At 41.0% G+C, this 14,843-nt stretch overlaps 1 protein-coding gene across 6 annotated transcripts in view; it reads right to left on the bottom strand.

The window, feature by feature from the left end:
• Positions 1-14,843, bottom strand: part of plxnb3 (plexin B3) — a 77,431-nt gene that overhangs the window by 33,602 nt on the left and 28,986 nt on the right. Inside the window, exons 1-2 of one of the 6 annotated variants that reach the window (XM_082189125.1) lie at positions 12,487-12,646; positions 699-1,818 (exon numbers count right to left, since the gene is read on the bottom strand). In XM_082189125.1, coding sequence (XP_082045251.1) covers positions 699-1,802 — 1,104 coding nt within the window. In that variant the 5' untranslated portion in view covers positions 1,803-1,818; positions 12,487-12,646. Of the gene's footprint in view, positions 1-698; positions 1,819-2,504; positions 2,614-12,486; positions 12,647-14,843 lie in introns of those variants that run through there. The other 5 variants (XM_082189127.1, XM_082189128.1, XM_082189129.1 and 2 more) reach the window with 5 other exon arrangements.

Raw genomic sequence — 14,843 nt, 5'->3', positions numbered from 1 at the left:
AAATTCACAGAGCAGAGAATTAGAATCAGCCCAGTGACATGCAGAAGTTTGGGAGATACCGCTGCATTTGTTATGCCGTGCGGATTAGCATTGGCGCAGGCAGCTGGACGCTAATCTGTGTCAGCACTGAGGCAGCTGCCACTCGCCCAGACTTACACCCGTCGCAAAAAAGCCCCAGCTGACCCTGATCTGTCGCCAAGAAACCACACGCCATGCTGTCTTACACGACCCAGCTAATGGGTAGATATCTTGTGGCTATCCTTAGCTGTATATTCCTACTTATCACTCTTTAGCTGCGGATTTACCCCTCATTAAAAGCCGTTACATTCATGGAACCACTCCCTTCGTCTGCTAGTAGAAAGTATTTTGAAGCCATGCTGAGGTAGGCGGGTACAACTGTCAGAGATTGGCAAAATAAGCGGATACCTAATTGCACGCTACCGCAAAAAAAACAGCCTACACCACTATCTTATTGGCTAATGTTTAAATTAAGCCGTTATTTGGAGGGGTCTAAAGCGGAACTGATTTTGAATGGTGGAAGGGGTGTAGGGAACCAGAAACTGGCAAAGAGCAAAATTTCTATTTTGTTGGATCAGTTGGCAGAGTCATCAAAGGCCCTTTGAGGACTACATGATGAATTTCAGGGGGTTGTAATCCTATTTGAGGAATGACTGCAAAAACCCAGGCCAACAACTTACCTGCGGGAGCTTCAGACAACTGGAGGACACTTCGTACTCGATGTACGCCTTCTCCTTGTTATTGCCGTCTTTGCCCTCCTGTGTGTAACAAAGTAACTGGGCGCCATGCAGGGCTTTATCCAGCTTCTCCACCATGTACACACATAGAGCCGACCTGTCTGTGGGTGTGGGAGTCGACGCTTGTCCCATAGCCATGGCCACAAACAGCGCAGGTTGCTCATGGTGTGTGCCAAGCACGGCCGCCTGTGCCAGATTGTATCCTCCACCGCAGGAAAGCGGCACCTCCACATAAGAGTAAAAGTTGGGGTCGCCTGCACAGAGTCTCGAAACGTATGTCCGATACTCTCGTTTGCCCCACACGTCGCGTCGAGAGAACACAAAGTAGACATAGTTGTTGTGCTGGAGTGCTTTCACAAAGTGGTTGTTGTATTCGGAGTAGCTACCAACGACCAGCTTTCCAAGTTCTTCGTGAGAGAATGCTGGTGCAGAATGACGGGCAACTGGGGCTAAGCGCCGCATCGTGATTGGTGGGATCCCACCAGGTCCTTTGCTGGTGTAGCCCCGTCCAACGAGCATAAGCAGAACACCTTTCTGCTCCACCACCACCCCAACAGTGGACACTCGAGGGTCATTTGCCGCCACATACTGTGTGTCCACAGGGTTGTCAGTCTTGTACAGCACCTGAGAGACGTTCTCCAAGTTTCGCTTCTCGCAGATGCCCTGCAGGACCGTCCCACACACAATCAGGCTGAGTGGATACCCTCCTTTGACCTCTTCCAGTAACAGAAGCTTGTTGGTGTTGTCTGTGGTTTCCGCCTGGGTGCAATCAGTGGGATCGATGGGTGGTAGGCAGTCAGGGCTGTCTAGTTTAGGCCCCGTTTTGCCCCAAGAGAGCAGCTGCAACTCTGGGGAAAGGTGATAGAGCACATTTACCGCACCCACATAGACATGGCCCGAGTGGCTGTCGAGCAGGAGGTGATTGAGGCGGGAGCCATTGAGGGAGATGAATGTAGGGGGGCTTTGAAGATGACTGGGGACCAGAGGCATTACCAGAGGCCACCACAAGATGGCGAGGAGCAGCAACAGGGGAGCAGCAGCTGGCATGGCACCCCCTCACCTGCTGAAAAGAGATAGAGATCAAGAAGAAAGAGAGAGGGAGGCAGTTGAAAAGCAGCAAGCATGAAGAAAGATAATTTAGAATGGATGGAAAGGGCAGGAACGTAAATAACAGGGATAAAAGTTAGTCGGAAATGCAAAGTCAGAAAAGTGAAGGCAGCGTGCATGAAGAGATTTATGGGAAGGATGCGAAGATACGGGGAAAGACAGTAAGGAAGAGGGAGAGGGGCATGGAAAGTTGAGCAACACATGAAAAGGAAGGAAGAGAGTCAGAAGGCAAAGCAAGATAGTCAGTTTTAGCGGAAACCAGAGAGAGGAGGTGATTCAGATGGGGATCGGGAGAGAAAAATAAAGATAGAGAAATAAAGGGAAGGAGAGAGAGGGGAAAGAGAGAGAGAAGACAAATGTTAAGTTAACAAAAAAACACCCCACAGAATACCTACTGCCGCACATCACCATGCAGCACAAAGACTACAGGCTTCAAATACATTCTTTTGTTCATCAAAGTCCTGCCACCTTCACACAGGCAGTGAAGGATGCTTGAGTGAGACTGCCAGGCTTTGGTCCAATGCAATAAAAGACGCGCGTCTAAGACCACGAAACATGCAATAATACTGGAGTTTACTTCAGAAAAGTCAGAATGCCAGCGTGCGAGTGGCAAACGCAAGAACAGCGGCTGATAAAACGTACCAAAGCTCGCCAGACGTGGGCTCCTGTTATCATTAAAATCCTTTGCTGGTGTTTGTGTCGGTCTCTGGGTGTCTGACTCAATGTTTACTGGCCGATACTGACTGCCGCAAGATGACATGAGAATGACTAGAGTGTTCCTCGGAATTATCAAGATTAGAGACAGAGGGAGAGAAGGAAAGAGAGAGGGAGAGGGCTGGTGGGGAAACGGGAGAGAGAGAGAGAGAGAGAGAGAGAGAGAGAGAGAGAGAGAGAGAGAGAGAGAGAGAGAGAGAGAGAGAGAGAGAGAGAGAGAGAGAGAGAGAGAGAGAGAGAGAGAGAGAGAGAGAGAGAGAGAGAGAGTGTGCGTGCGTGCGTGCGTGCGTGCGTGTGAAAATATGAGAGCGCTGATAAAAAAGTAAAATAGAGATGTGAAGAAGTTAGGTGCTAAATTATGCATGATGCCTGTAGCTGTTGCCTTTCTGGTTTTACTGATGAAATCATGATATCAAGAAAACAGACACCGCTTTATTCAACCACTTGAAAGACACGAACATCAGTGGTTACATTCAGTTATCAACCTTTGAACAAAACAGAGAAAATAAAGAATCATCTGATGCAATAAAAAATAGATTTTCATTTTCTTAAAACGTGTGGTGCCTCCCATGCAGAACTCAATACCATGATGCTAGATTATTGCATGTGGTTGCCAGGGTGTAGCTATACTGTTGCTGAGGTGTTCGAAATGTTTTCCAAACATTTTGTGTGGTTGCCAACGTGTTCTGAGTGGTTTTAAGCACAGTATTATATAGATGCTATGTGATTGTTAGGATGGGTGGTTGCCATGGAGTTGCTATGCAACTGCTAATGTGTTCAATGTTTTTTAGCTTTATGTGGTTGCTAGGGTGTTGTGTGTAGTGGTCGACCGACATATCGCCAAGGTGATATATCAGCCGATATTTGTCCATTTTAAAATATCGCCATCATCCGATAGGTTTTTTGTTTGTTTGGTCGATGTGTCGGAATCAGGACTTTTATTTTGACGGCGATGAGAACGCCATCACCCGAGCACACAGCGCTCCCATTCTCCGTATTCATTAGTTTACGTCTCTGTTAAGGAAATGTTATACAAAAAAGTATTATAGCATTTGTTTTTTATATTATTAGTAATAGAAAATCAAACACTATAAAACGTTCTCATTTACTGTCAGCATGTTCGCATTTATATAATTTTAAACAGTCTTTGAATATAATATCACAAACCTTGCAGACTTTAAATCCTTGATTTCAAACTATGCCGCAATACATTCAGTTGCCCACTATGCCATATTCATGTCATTTTCACGCTGTGTTTCCATTACCCTTCAAATTGCGCAAATTGAAATTGCAAATTGAAGAATATGCACTATGGAAACATGTCAATTTTGCAAAAACTCCCATATATAAAAAAATATATAAAAAATCCGCTCGCATGAGGTGATTTTTCAGGCAATTCGAGAAAGGAAAATTTCGCAAAACTGCAATGGAAACAGTTTCACATGAACATTCTTTAAAGATAGCGCGGTATGTTTGGACAGAGACAGAGTTATTTACTAAACTCATAAAAGACAAAAGTATTACGGGAATACTGGATTCTAAACAATAAAGAAATGCCACAATTTATCAAGACTGCACTAGCCATGATTTTTAATCATAGGTGTGTTATCCTCCAGTTAGGAGGGAGTAACACCCAGAAATATGTAGCCGCTCCCAAGTTTAAGGGGCTTTCCTTGCCATTAATGATTGGATAACACACCTACGTCTCCTTCGATTAAAAATCGTGGCTAGTGCAGTGGATGCGATATACTTAAACCTACTAACATCCATTGCCATGATTTTTGGAATGACGTAATTTCGCAATAGTTTTTTATCGACATTTATAAAATATTGTAAAAGTTTTGTGCAAATCTGTAATGGAAACCTGGCTAATGTCTGTTGTATGTAAAATGACAGTGTCTGCTTATTTACCTTGTTTATTTGAAAAAATAAAGAGCATACAAGTGCATTCCCAGTGCATACAAAATAACCAGATTTGCAGAGTGCCCTGTTGGTTACAGTGTTTACTTCCTTTTTCTTTACAATTTCTTTATTTGTGAAAAATACAGATTTTCTGGTCTGATCTGAGGTGGTCGTAGCTGGCTTAACTTGGTGTAACCAGTCAGCAAGTGGGTTTTCCCAGCCTGACCAGCTGAAAAGTGACCAAATCTCCTCTAAAACTAAATTGTACTGCACAGCACACCTTTCCTCAACAAGCCACACAATTTGAGCCATCATGTCTATAAGGCAAGCATTGAGAGACGTTGCATGCCGAGGTGTAACACTTAAGGTTAGGAGTTTGTTCAAATCCCTAACCCCAAATATCAGCAATAGTAATAGTTAGGCTTGCCTGCAAGTCAAGTCTAGAGAGAGGCTTGACTAATTTCTGCAAGTACGCCAAACACGATTCCATTTTTGAAGGAGAAAAAGTATCAGAGGACACAGAGTATCTGAGAAAGTTATAGAGGGAAAAGAAAGATTCATCTTTAATTCATATCACAGCAGCCAAGAAGTCTTGAGGGCCTAGTATATGAGAGATGAAGAGAAAGAGCAAAGGAGAGGAGTGAAGGAGGGGGGGAATTCCAGAGAAGCTGGAATCTATCAGTATGCATAACATTTTACCTCATCTCCACCTTCAAAGGAATGGTGGGTAAGAAAAGGACAGTTTGACATGCTGGCGAGATTAGCCACTTTTCAGTTAGACTTTTGATTGGAGAGTTCATGCGTTCATGTCTCACCTTGTTTATGAAGGCTGAAAGCTGAACATCGCTTTGTACGGTGTCTCTTGTCTACCTAGCTTAAGGACTCATGCTATCCACGTTTAATGAACATGATCAAAAGAAACGAGCTCAGAAAGCCTACAGACCGCCAGCTGATTTTTCTTATCCTTAGTCATGACCTGTTTCGTTAAGGTCTTGCACAACAGGATCTGGAAAAGCTAAATGATGCTGACTTGGACTTTCAGAGAGGAAAAACACTTTGATAATAAGTTGTCATGCTTTTGATATTCTGCAGTCAGCAAAAAATATTCTAGAGCACTTTTTTAAGTGGTCAAACCATGAAAATTTTAATTTTCCTTGATCTTTTATTAAAAAAATAAGTTCAGCATAGGCTCCGACACATTTTGATGTTAGGCAAACCAGAGATGATACAAAAAGTCATACATATGTTAAAGTCATTTATTTTCTTCTAAAACTGCACATAACCGGCCAAGTTTAAAACTCTTTTAGCTCGTTTTTGCAGTTGTCCGAAACCGATTAGCATGTACGCTACTGCAATGAAGCCATATTAATTTACCTTTTTACATTTACCTCTAAATGCAGAATTCATCATGGCTATGATGTCACAACTATATTTACATTTATATACATTTTCAATATTGAATGACAGTGTGAACAAAGTGACTGACTTATGACAACCGACTTATGCTCGCCAAACCACTTGAAAATTAAGAGATTTTGGGCACGATTTACACCCCTAATGATCAGGGGGCGTGGCCAGATTTGAGGCTTGTCGCAACCAACTTTTTGTCCCAAAAAAACTCAATTTTGTAGTGTCGTTAGTTAAACGAATAGTTAAACAATTACGATTGTTTAACTATTCCCGATCGCGTCGGAGCTTCCTCGATCCCAAATTGCAAATATCAAACATGTTCGATATTTCCGACTCTTGTTCGGGCTTCCTCTGACGTGATACCTTCAATATCCAATGAGAGCAACAAGCTCCACCAACCGGATGTTGCATGCTTTTATAGCTGAAACATGGCAGCCACAAACATATCACGAAAGAGGAGGATTGAAAAAAAAAGACTCTAGCGTCTTCTCAGCCAAGATTTCTTTTTTGTTTTTCGCTACAAAAAAGGAAGTACACGCGGAGAGCCAGCTGATGACGTTGATCGTCCTTCATGTTTGTTTTTCTTCTGAAGTCACGTTTGATCACGCGAGTTTCTGTGAGATCTCGTGTCACTGTGAAATCGTTACTACAATCAGTAGGTTTGTGGCCGAATTGTGTAGTGTGTGCGTTCTGAGAATTATTATGTTAATAATCAGTTGAAACTGTCCTGATGTCTGTGGTCTCCTACGGTGTAAAAATCGGTTTGAAGATAATAGTCTAGTGTGTCACACAGGCCTAACACAGCATTCTAGGTATACATTATAATTAGTTGATGTGTTGCCTAGGAATCTAATCCATGCCATTGCTAACACCATGCTCTATTGTTTGAGCAACAGGAACTCCTGTAAATCACAACCGAGGTCATTTATACATAGCCGTCTTAAAGGTACAGTAGCGAAAACAGCCTGATAAACTCAAGTAAACTTGATTAAAATGATAAAGATAAAAAAAAAAAAAAGGATATCATACTAATATTCAAATGAGAATATGTAAATGCTACATGTGTCAGTCTTAAATGAATAAATCATTGAGGCATTCACAGCCCTAGAGCGTCTAAATGGAGAGAGGGTGTGCCACCACCACCGTATCCTCACCGAAAATTTAACTGAGAGTGGCAAACAGAAGCGAAACAGAGACCGAGCGATTGAATCCCACCCAGTGTGCAACCATTCCTACACAGATCCACCTAACAGAGGCAGACAGGGTGAGAATGACACAGAACAAAAGTGTGCTAAAAATGAGAATGCAGGAGGTCTCTTATACTGTCAAAACAGGCAATTTCACAGCTTGAATTAGGTTGAGCTTTTGCAGCATCAGCATTCAACTCCTTTTTTTTTTACTTAAATGGTAATAACTGTTTCGGGGCATCATGGGAGAGAGCGAGAACACATTCCCTATTCACTAAGAAAGAGGAATAGCTACTGCCTTTGTGAGGAGGAATGGAAAAAGAGCTTGGGATATATATTGGAGGCGAGCTCTTCCTTACACAAGCACACACAAAAGAACTGGGACTTGACAAAGGGTGAAAATAAATGGAGGTTGGTTTTGCACCATTGCATTGTAAAAAACAGACCAATAGCTATTATGTTGCATGCATAATCGCTAATAACAGCTTTTGCAACATGTAAACATGTTTTAAATAGAAGGTAGCAGAGTTTATCATTCCCGAAAGGTGCAACCAATTCGGGGAGAGTCATTTCGATTGCAGGCTGACCTTTGACCCTGGCTGGAAGCGCTTGTTCCGCCCATCCTCTTCTCTCTCTCTGTGTGTGTGTGTGTGTGTGTGTGTGTGTGTGTCTGTGTGTCTGTGTGTCTGTGTGTGTGTGTGTGTGTGTGTCTGTGTGTCTGTGTGTGTGTGTGTGCGCGTTCCCAATCTCTGTAAACTTCCTCTCCTGCACAGCAGCATATTAAAACAAAGCACATACTTGCTAGGTTGCTAAGCTCACTCAACACTCATTACCCCCAGAAACAGACACGGTTGTAATTATAGAGTGCATGTGTGTCTAATTTCTTTGCAGAGTGCATAATACGCAAAACACAATATCAGACACAAAGCTTACACGTACACGCAATGCTTCCAGACAGACACTTTCCACACATGAAAACACAAAAAACTGAAGGACATCACACAAAGCATCTAGCTGGCACATAAAAATAAAAAAAGTGAACCTCTGTGTATGTTAAAGACGAGCTTCAAAGTCCAAGACTCCTCCATGGGGGTGAGCCAACAGACAGACATGCGAACCCCACCCATGCTGTGTGCTTGCACTATCAGAGGAAGGAATCGCTTCAGTAGGCTTGACAGGAGACAAAAACGTCTCTCCTAATTTAAAGCACACTGTCTGAACTGACAGAACAATATAGTCTGGCTACTATTTTTAGGTTTAAGTGGCCGTAAACACTATAGACATTAAGGATGCATCTCCAAAGCATTCAGAAATGTTGATTGATCACTATTGACATTTAAATGACTTCAAAAATTTTACAAATTACACCGCAAATCTGAATACTTGGTTACATGCTTCAAGCTTTAATGCAAAATTCTGCATGTACAAGCAGATGCATGTAAATTCAGAAATGCTAATTACGCCCTTCTAGCAAAAGCTTGATAAAATAACCAAGTCATGACATTTTTGCTTAGCCTAATTGGATCACTTTCTCAAGGTGTGAACTTCTAAGACAAGATGTTTGCATCATATTCGCGTCTGTTCATGCCACACAAAGAGGGCGTAGGTCGGCTGAGCGGTCACAGCATGTGGGGGCAGCGAGATTTCACTGGAAAGCAACCAGGAAATCAGATGTGACACAAAGTGTCTCACAAAATGCATCGTGTCTCGTTAAAACATCTCAGATCATTTAAAAGCACAGCGTCAAAATTCATAAAGCGATACAAGAACCAGCAGACAGTAAATTCAATTAAAGGGATAGTTCACCCAAAAATGAAAATTCTGTCATCATTTACTCGTTCTAAACCTGTATGCCTTACTTTCTTTTGTGGAACATGATTTTGTCTCACTCATTAGTTAATGTTAGTTAATGTAGTAGTAGTATTATTATTATTTGAGTTTATTGCCATATCAGCATCACCGGCTATTACATGGCAGATAAATATTAAACATTTAACAACATAATATCATTAGTGTTAGTTAATGTATTAATTAACATTAACAATAATCAGTTCAGTATTTATTAATCAGTTTTAAAAAAACAGCTGTTCATTGGATATGTTAACTAATGTAGAGAACTAATGTTAACAAATAGGCAAGACTTGAGCCTGTTGGCTTTCATCGCATGGACCATAAAAGAAACTCAAAAAAAAAAACGACTCACGACTCACGAGAATTATTACATTTTCATCCATCCCCTTTAAAAAAGCAACCAATTTTTGCTTAACTACAGTCACTTTTTTTCATAAGTTGTCATAAGGTAAGATTGCATATGTGTCGTCGCACACAGCAGATCGGGCGCGGATCAACGGGGTCGTCGCAGCAGGTGAGACTGTGCCATGCTAACGCAGGTGTCAGGGTGGAAATAAACCTGGAAATTTGGTGCGAGACAAAGCATCTCACAACACGTATCATGTCTCGTGGAGAAGGGCACATCTCTAAGACGCACTGATTATTACAGAGTTGGGTCTTTGAATGCGTACTGAGAGTGAGAGTGACTGGGATTTACAAGTCTCTTTGATGCCAAGCATGAAAGTGTCAGCACACCAAGTGTGTGTGTGTGCATGTGAGAGAGAGAGAGAGAGAGAGAGAGAGAGAGAGAGAGAGAGAGAGAGAGAGAGAGAGAGAGAGAGAGAGAGAGAGAGAGAGAGAGAGAGAGAGAGAGAGAGAGAGAGAGAGAGAGAGAGAGAGAGAGAGAGAGAGAGAGAGAGAGAGAGAGAGAGAGAGAGAGTGTGTGTGCCTGGGGTGTGCAGTGGTTAATCACCACCTCTGTGCGGAGGGAGGGTGGGCAAGTTCTCATTTCCATACTACACCCAAGCAGGAGGGGGTGATACTTTGGGAAATATGGAAAGAGAGAAAGAGAAGGTGGGGAAAATTGAAAAAAAAGAGAGAGATAGGCAAAAAACAACAGAGAAAGCATCTAGCTGTTTGAAGAACAGAAAGCGGGAGTGTGATAAAATACGGCGATTAGTAATGTAACCTCGTGCATATTTCATCGCTGACGGTTGTATGCAACTCAGACTCCTAATATTTTATAGAAGAGACTCGCCGTATCATATTTACTCAATCTTTTCTCCCTCCCGCCGTGTCAACTCAACTATCCTTGTATCTCTGTTGCAATCCGTCCTGTTTCCAGCAAAGCCTCCACTCTACATCGCTTCTTTATACTCTCCAACTGAGCTCATGAATATTTCGCGCATATTTCATGCACGCTGCTAGATATCTGATATCATCAGGGCGTTTCGGCAAGAAGAGCAAGAGGTTAGCAGGGTGTGTTCAGGTCCTGTAGGAATTTCTGGTGGAGAAAACACGGCTGCGGTCGGAATAAATGAACCAGGCAACCAATCATCTCCGGCTCCCTGTAATTATCACCTCTCTGAACAAACAAATATGATGACATCTTATTTTGATGGTAATGAGCCATAATGGCCACAATGGGAGATATAATGATGCTCAAGCAAGCTTTTATCACAAGCAAAGTCTGTGAAACTACAGGAAAATGACACAGAGTAGCTCTTTGGAAAGCAACCTACAGGTAATCATAGTAAACCTTTTAAAAAAAAGAGCCGTTTCAATTTTACGCTGATTGAATTCAACAGTTCTGGCAGGTTAGAGAGGTGCACATCTATATTCATAAGCTGGATGAGTGTGAGAAGTGTCTACTCTCTGTGAATTTTAAAAACAGTTCTGGAACCATCAACCGTATGATGATGATTATTAGGTTTCACCTTCGGCTCTCATTTTCACACCGCCACTCTCACTCGCGAGCGGCCCACACTGCTTTCATCACCACCTTGACAAGCATCTGCGTGCATAAAAATGCAACATTAATTATTTGATGGGGGCAGATAAACACACTCACTCCAGTGAAACCGACAGGAAGGGAGCTGCCACTAAATTCACGGGCTACTTCTTACATTACACACCCTATTTAATAGCTGTTTTAGAGGCTGAAAACAACAACAACAACAACAAAAAACACAGCTGTATGTTTTGTCTGCCCAGCTTGGGGAGCGTAATAACGACTCTGAATGAAGGTTCCCCAAAGCGTTTACAAGCCAAACATTTTACAAGATAAGGGCCGTCTTTGAAGCGGGAAAGAAAATGCAAATACGCAGGAGTGTAATTTCAAATTAGAGACTAAAGGGAGGAAAAACTTGTTTGTGGGTACCGGCTGCACGATACAATAAAAGAATGTCAACACGAGCAGCTAATTACGCCCCCCATATGCTGAACACAAGGTGAAAACCCACCACTCCTCAGGGACTAAAAGGGAGGAGGCATTTAGAAAGGAGACAATGGAGTCATAACAACGGGGGGAGCGAGTGAAAAAAGAAAGAGAGGGTGAAAAGGGATGTTCAGGTTTCACGAAACTTGGTACGGCCGCTGAAAAGACACAATCCAAATCGCCACTCCTAAAGTGGTACGCCACACCTCCCGGAGGAATAGTACAATAACCACAAGCTGCTGATACAGAGACTGGAAAACCACTGAGTAAATGTGTGATTAAACATCTAGTTATCTTCCAATTAAGCCTGAATACATTAGATCCACTCCACAACAGGTTATCGTGGCATTTGTAGGTCTTTGACTAGTCACCTTAGACTAATTGGAGTCTTGAGAATAGGCTGCCAACACAGCTGTCTGATGATGTTGTTTCAAATGCATTGGCATTTGTGTGATGTTATTCATCTACAATGACAGACGAAATCAGTCCCAGTAAAGTTTTGCAAACAGCTGAATGAAAAAGCATTAAAGAAAAACTAAACGCATTACAGAACAAAAGCAATTTAGATAATTCTCACTACATCAACTACATTTCAATGGCAGACATTTAAATAAAGATGAAAACCTTTTTGCTTTTCATGTTTCTTTTGTTGTTGTTTTTTCCCCTATCAAAGTGAAGCTTGTAGAGCTTGAAATAGAATGCAAGAGCAAAAAATCAATGAATACTCTCAGGGGTCTGTCCCAGAGTGCAGTGAAGCTCCTGAAAGGTTATAAAATAAACAGAATATGCTGGACAACGAACTGAACAAAGATGCATTATATTCAGTGCTCTGATGGCAAGTTATGAAATAGGTACAGGTACGGGAAAAGGAAACAATACATAATTCCCAATCACTATACTTAATAATTTAATGAACCCAAGATCATAAGAACTTATATTCATTGGCATTCAATGTAACATTACATAAACCCTAAACATTTCACCCAAAACAATGCAATTTTTAACTGAAATGCACTTATTTTAATCTTTAAAGAGCAAAAGGTGAAATATGTTTTTTAGAGCATGTACAGATAACAAATTCAGCGCTCACAATCCAAAAAACGCATAAACGCTGAAAAGTTTTCCAGCGAACTATTTTACTCACTTCATTCACCGGCACTGCGTTTCATCCCCTTGGAAGGCAAAGCGAAACTCTCTTTAATTTTTAAAACAACAACAAAAGCGTTTGAAAGTGAACCCGGTAAATCCCATTATGCGTGTGCCACATTGTTGTGGAAGATCTCAGACTCGAGCGAGCAGCGCAAAGCGGCTCTGAGGGAGAGGGGGCGGGGTTTTACAGGCACGTCATGAAACAGTTTCAATGAAGCGCTTGGGGAGTGGGCGGGGCTTGTCCTTACGGAGAGGCACTTCAGGTGAACAGACAAGACTAAACATTTTCTTTTCATATTAGCAGTTTTTCCTTTTCATTAAAGGTGCTCTTTACATACATCACATTTCCTTATTATCTGACAGATATCACAGAAATGATTAGGATAATGAGTGATATTTAGCCAATTAGAAATGCAATCAATCACAGTGCCTGTCAATCGATCTGATTTGCTGACACAGGGCTGGCTGACCGTGACATGTCATTTGAAGGAAGTTAGCAAAAGGGCTAAAATGAAATCATTAACAGCACCATTAATGGAAATGAAACTTAAAGTATGCAAATTAGGAATCATCTTAATGAATACAAATCTGCTTTATCAAAACTTGAGAACCTCTCAACTTTTTTTCAAAATATTGTTTATTTAACAACATATTTAGTTAAACACTTAATATATATTACAAATATTATTTAGAAAGCAATATGTAAAATTAGGGGTCTGTACATATGTGAAAACATATGGAACATTGGTATATTTCATAATAACATTTCTACTAGTGTTTTAAGATAAGCTGCAAACAATGCCAATGTAATTAAAGTTTATTTTAATTTATAAATAAATAGTTTATAAATTATAATTTTTTTACTTTACTTTAGTTAAGCAACATGTAATAGAGGGTCAAAATGAACCAAAGTTTAATCCACCCTAAATTATCACTTAAGCCTGCAGTCAATATTTAATGCTCACATTGGGGCATGAAGTGAAGCGTGCTGCATTTGGGGTGTTAGTGGGGGTGTTAGTGGGGGGGGGGGGGGGCACGCCTCTCCGCGCCGCAGCTGGAGAGAGCAGATGGGGTTTGACACCCGTGTGTTTCTGTTGCACCAGGTTTTGACACGGATACTGTCGGGTTCACACAATACCAATTGAAAACGAATGCAGATCTCTCAAACGCACCGCCTTTAATAGATTCTTCGCCATCCGCTGGGCTTCATTTGTCAAATGTCACCCGGCTGTGACATTTCCCACGGTGTCAACCTACAAGCGCATTTAAAAAGAGATGCATTTTAAATACACCAGTGGGAAAATCATCAGTGCCAACATACACACTTGCACCTTTCTGCAAATCGCTTCAGTATCTTTTTTCGTCTAGGAGAAATCATCAGCCAGCTGCTGTCTTAAGAAATAGTTTGATCAACTAGAAGTTTGGCCAAGGGGCAATCAGTCTTACTTTTCAGATTCAAATGTTCAAAAATGTTATGACCAGTTAAGGCCAGATGCATAAACATAAGACTACTGTATGTCTTAAGAACTAATCTGACCAACTAGCAATTATAGTAGTTACAGCTAATCAGTCTTACTTTTGGCAATCAAATTAGACCAATTCATCTTTTTATGTAATTGACTTGAAGTTAATATCAGTCTTGAACACAATGTGATTTTTAGCAAGTTTATGTAACCGGATCCAGATGTGAATCCAAACCATGTTAAGGCCCGTTCACACCCAGGATGATAACTATAAAGATAACGATAAAGGTATAGTTCTAAAAATTGTTCTAAGTATAAAAGAATAGCAGAGATCACACCACAACTATTACGGTAATGGCACAGAGGAACAATATTGTTGGAATCACTTTCAGAACGATTTTAATTTTTCTAGCTGATGAATTATAGCCAATCAGAATCAATCCTGCTTTAACGAGCTTAAGCATTTAAAGCAGCAGAAGACGAAACTGCAACGTGCGCTTACAATAAACAGATCGATATTGTGCATTGGTGTGAACACTAATATAGTTATCGTTATGGTTAACTTTATAGTAATCGTTGTTGGTGTGAACGTGCCTTTATTTTAGTATCATTAAGATTATTATACTATTATACGATACTATTGACTATAATATTAATATTTTTAATTAGTTTTTATTTTTATGTTTTCTGTTTTTAATTTAATTTTAGTTAACCAGTTAACTAGCATCGGCCCGAGGGGGCGTGTCTATACTTTTATTACCTTTGTTTAATAACAAATATTCAACTGATTATCATAAACTATATGCATCATTTGAAAGGTAAAACACTCAAGAATCATGTTCTAAACTTGTTTTTGCAATCAATGCACCAGAGAGGAAAGGGTTAAATT

The sequence above is a fragment of the Leuciscus leuciscus genome, assembly GCF_965113295.1.
Source record: "Leuciscus leuciscus genome assembly, chromosome: 13".
Taxonomy (NCBI): domain Eukaryota; kingdom Metazoa; phylum Chordata; class Actinopteri; order Cypriniformes; family Leuciscidae; genus Leuciscus; species Leuciscus leuciscus.
Note: the sequence above shows the minus strand (reverse complement) of the source record. Positions and strands in the feature narration are given on the sequence as shown.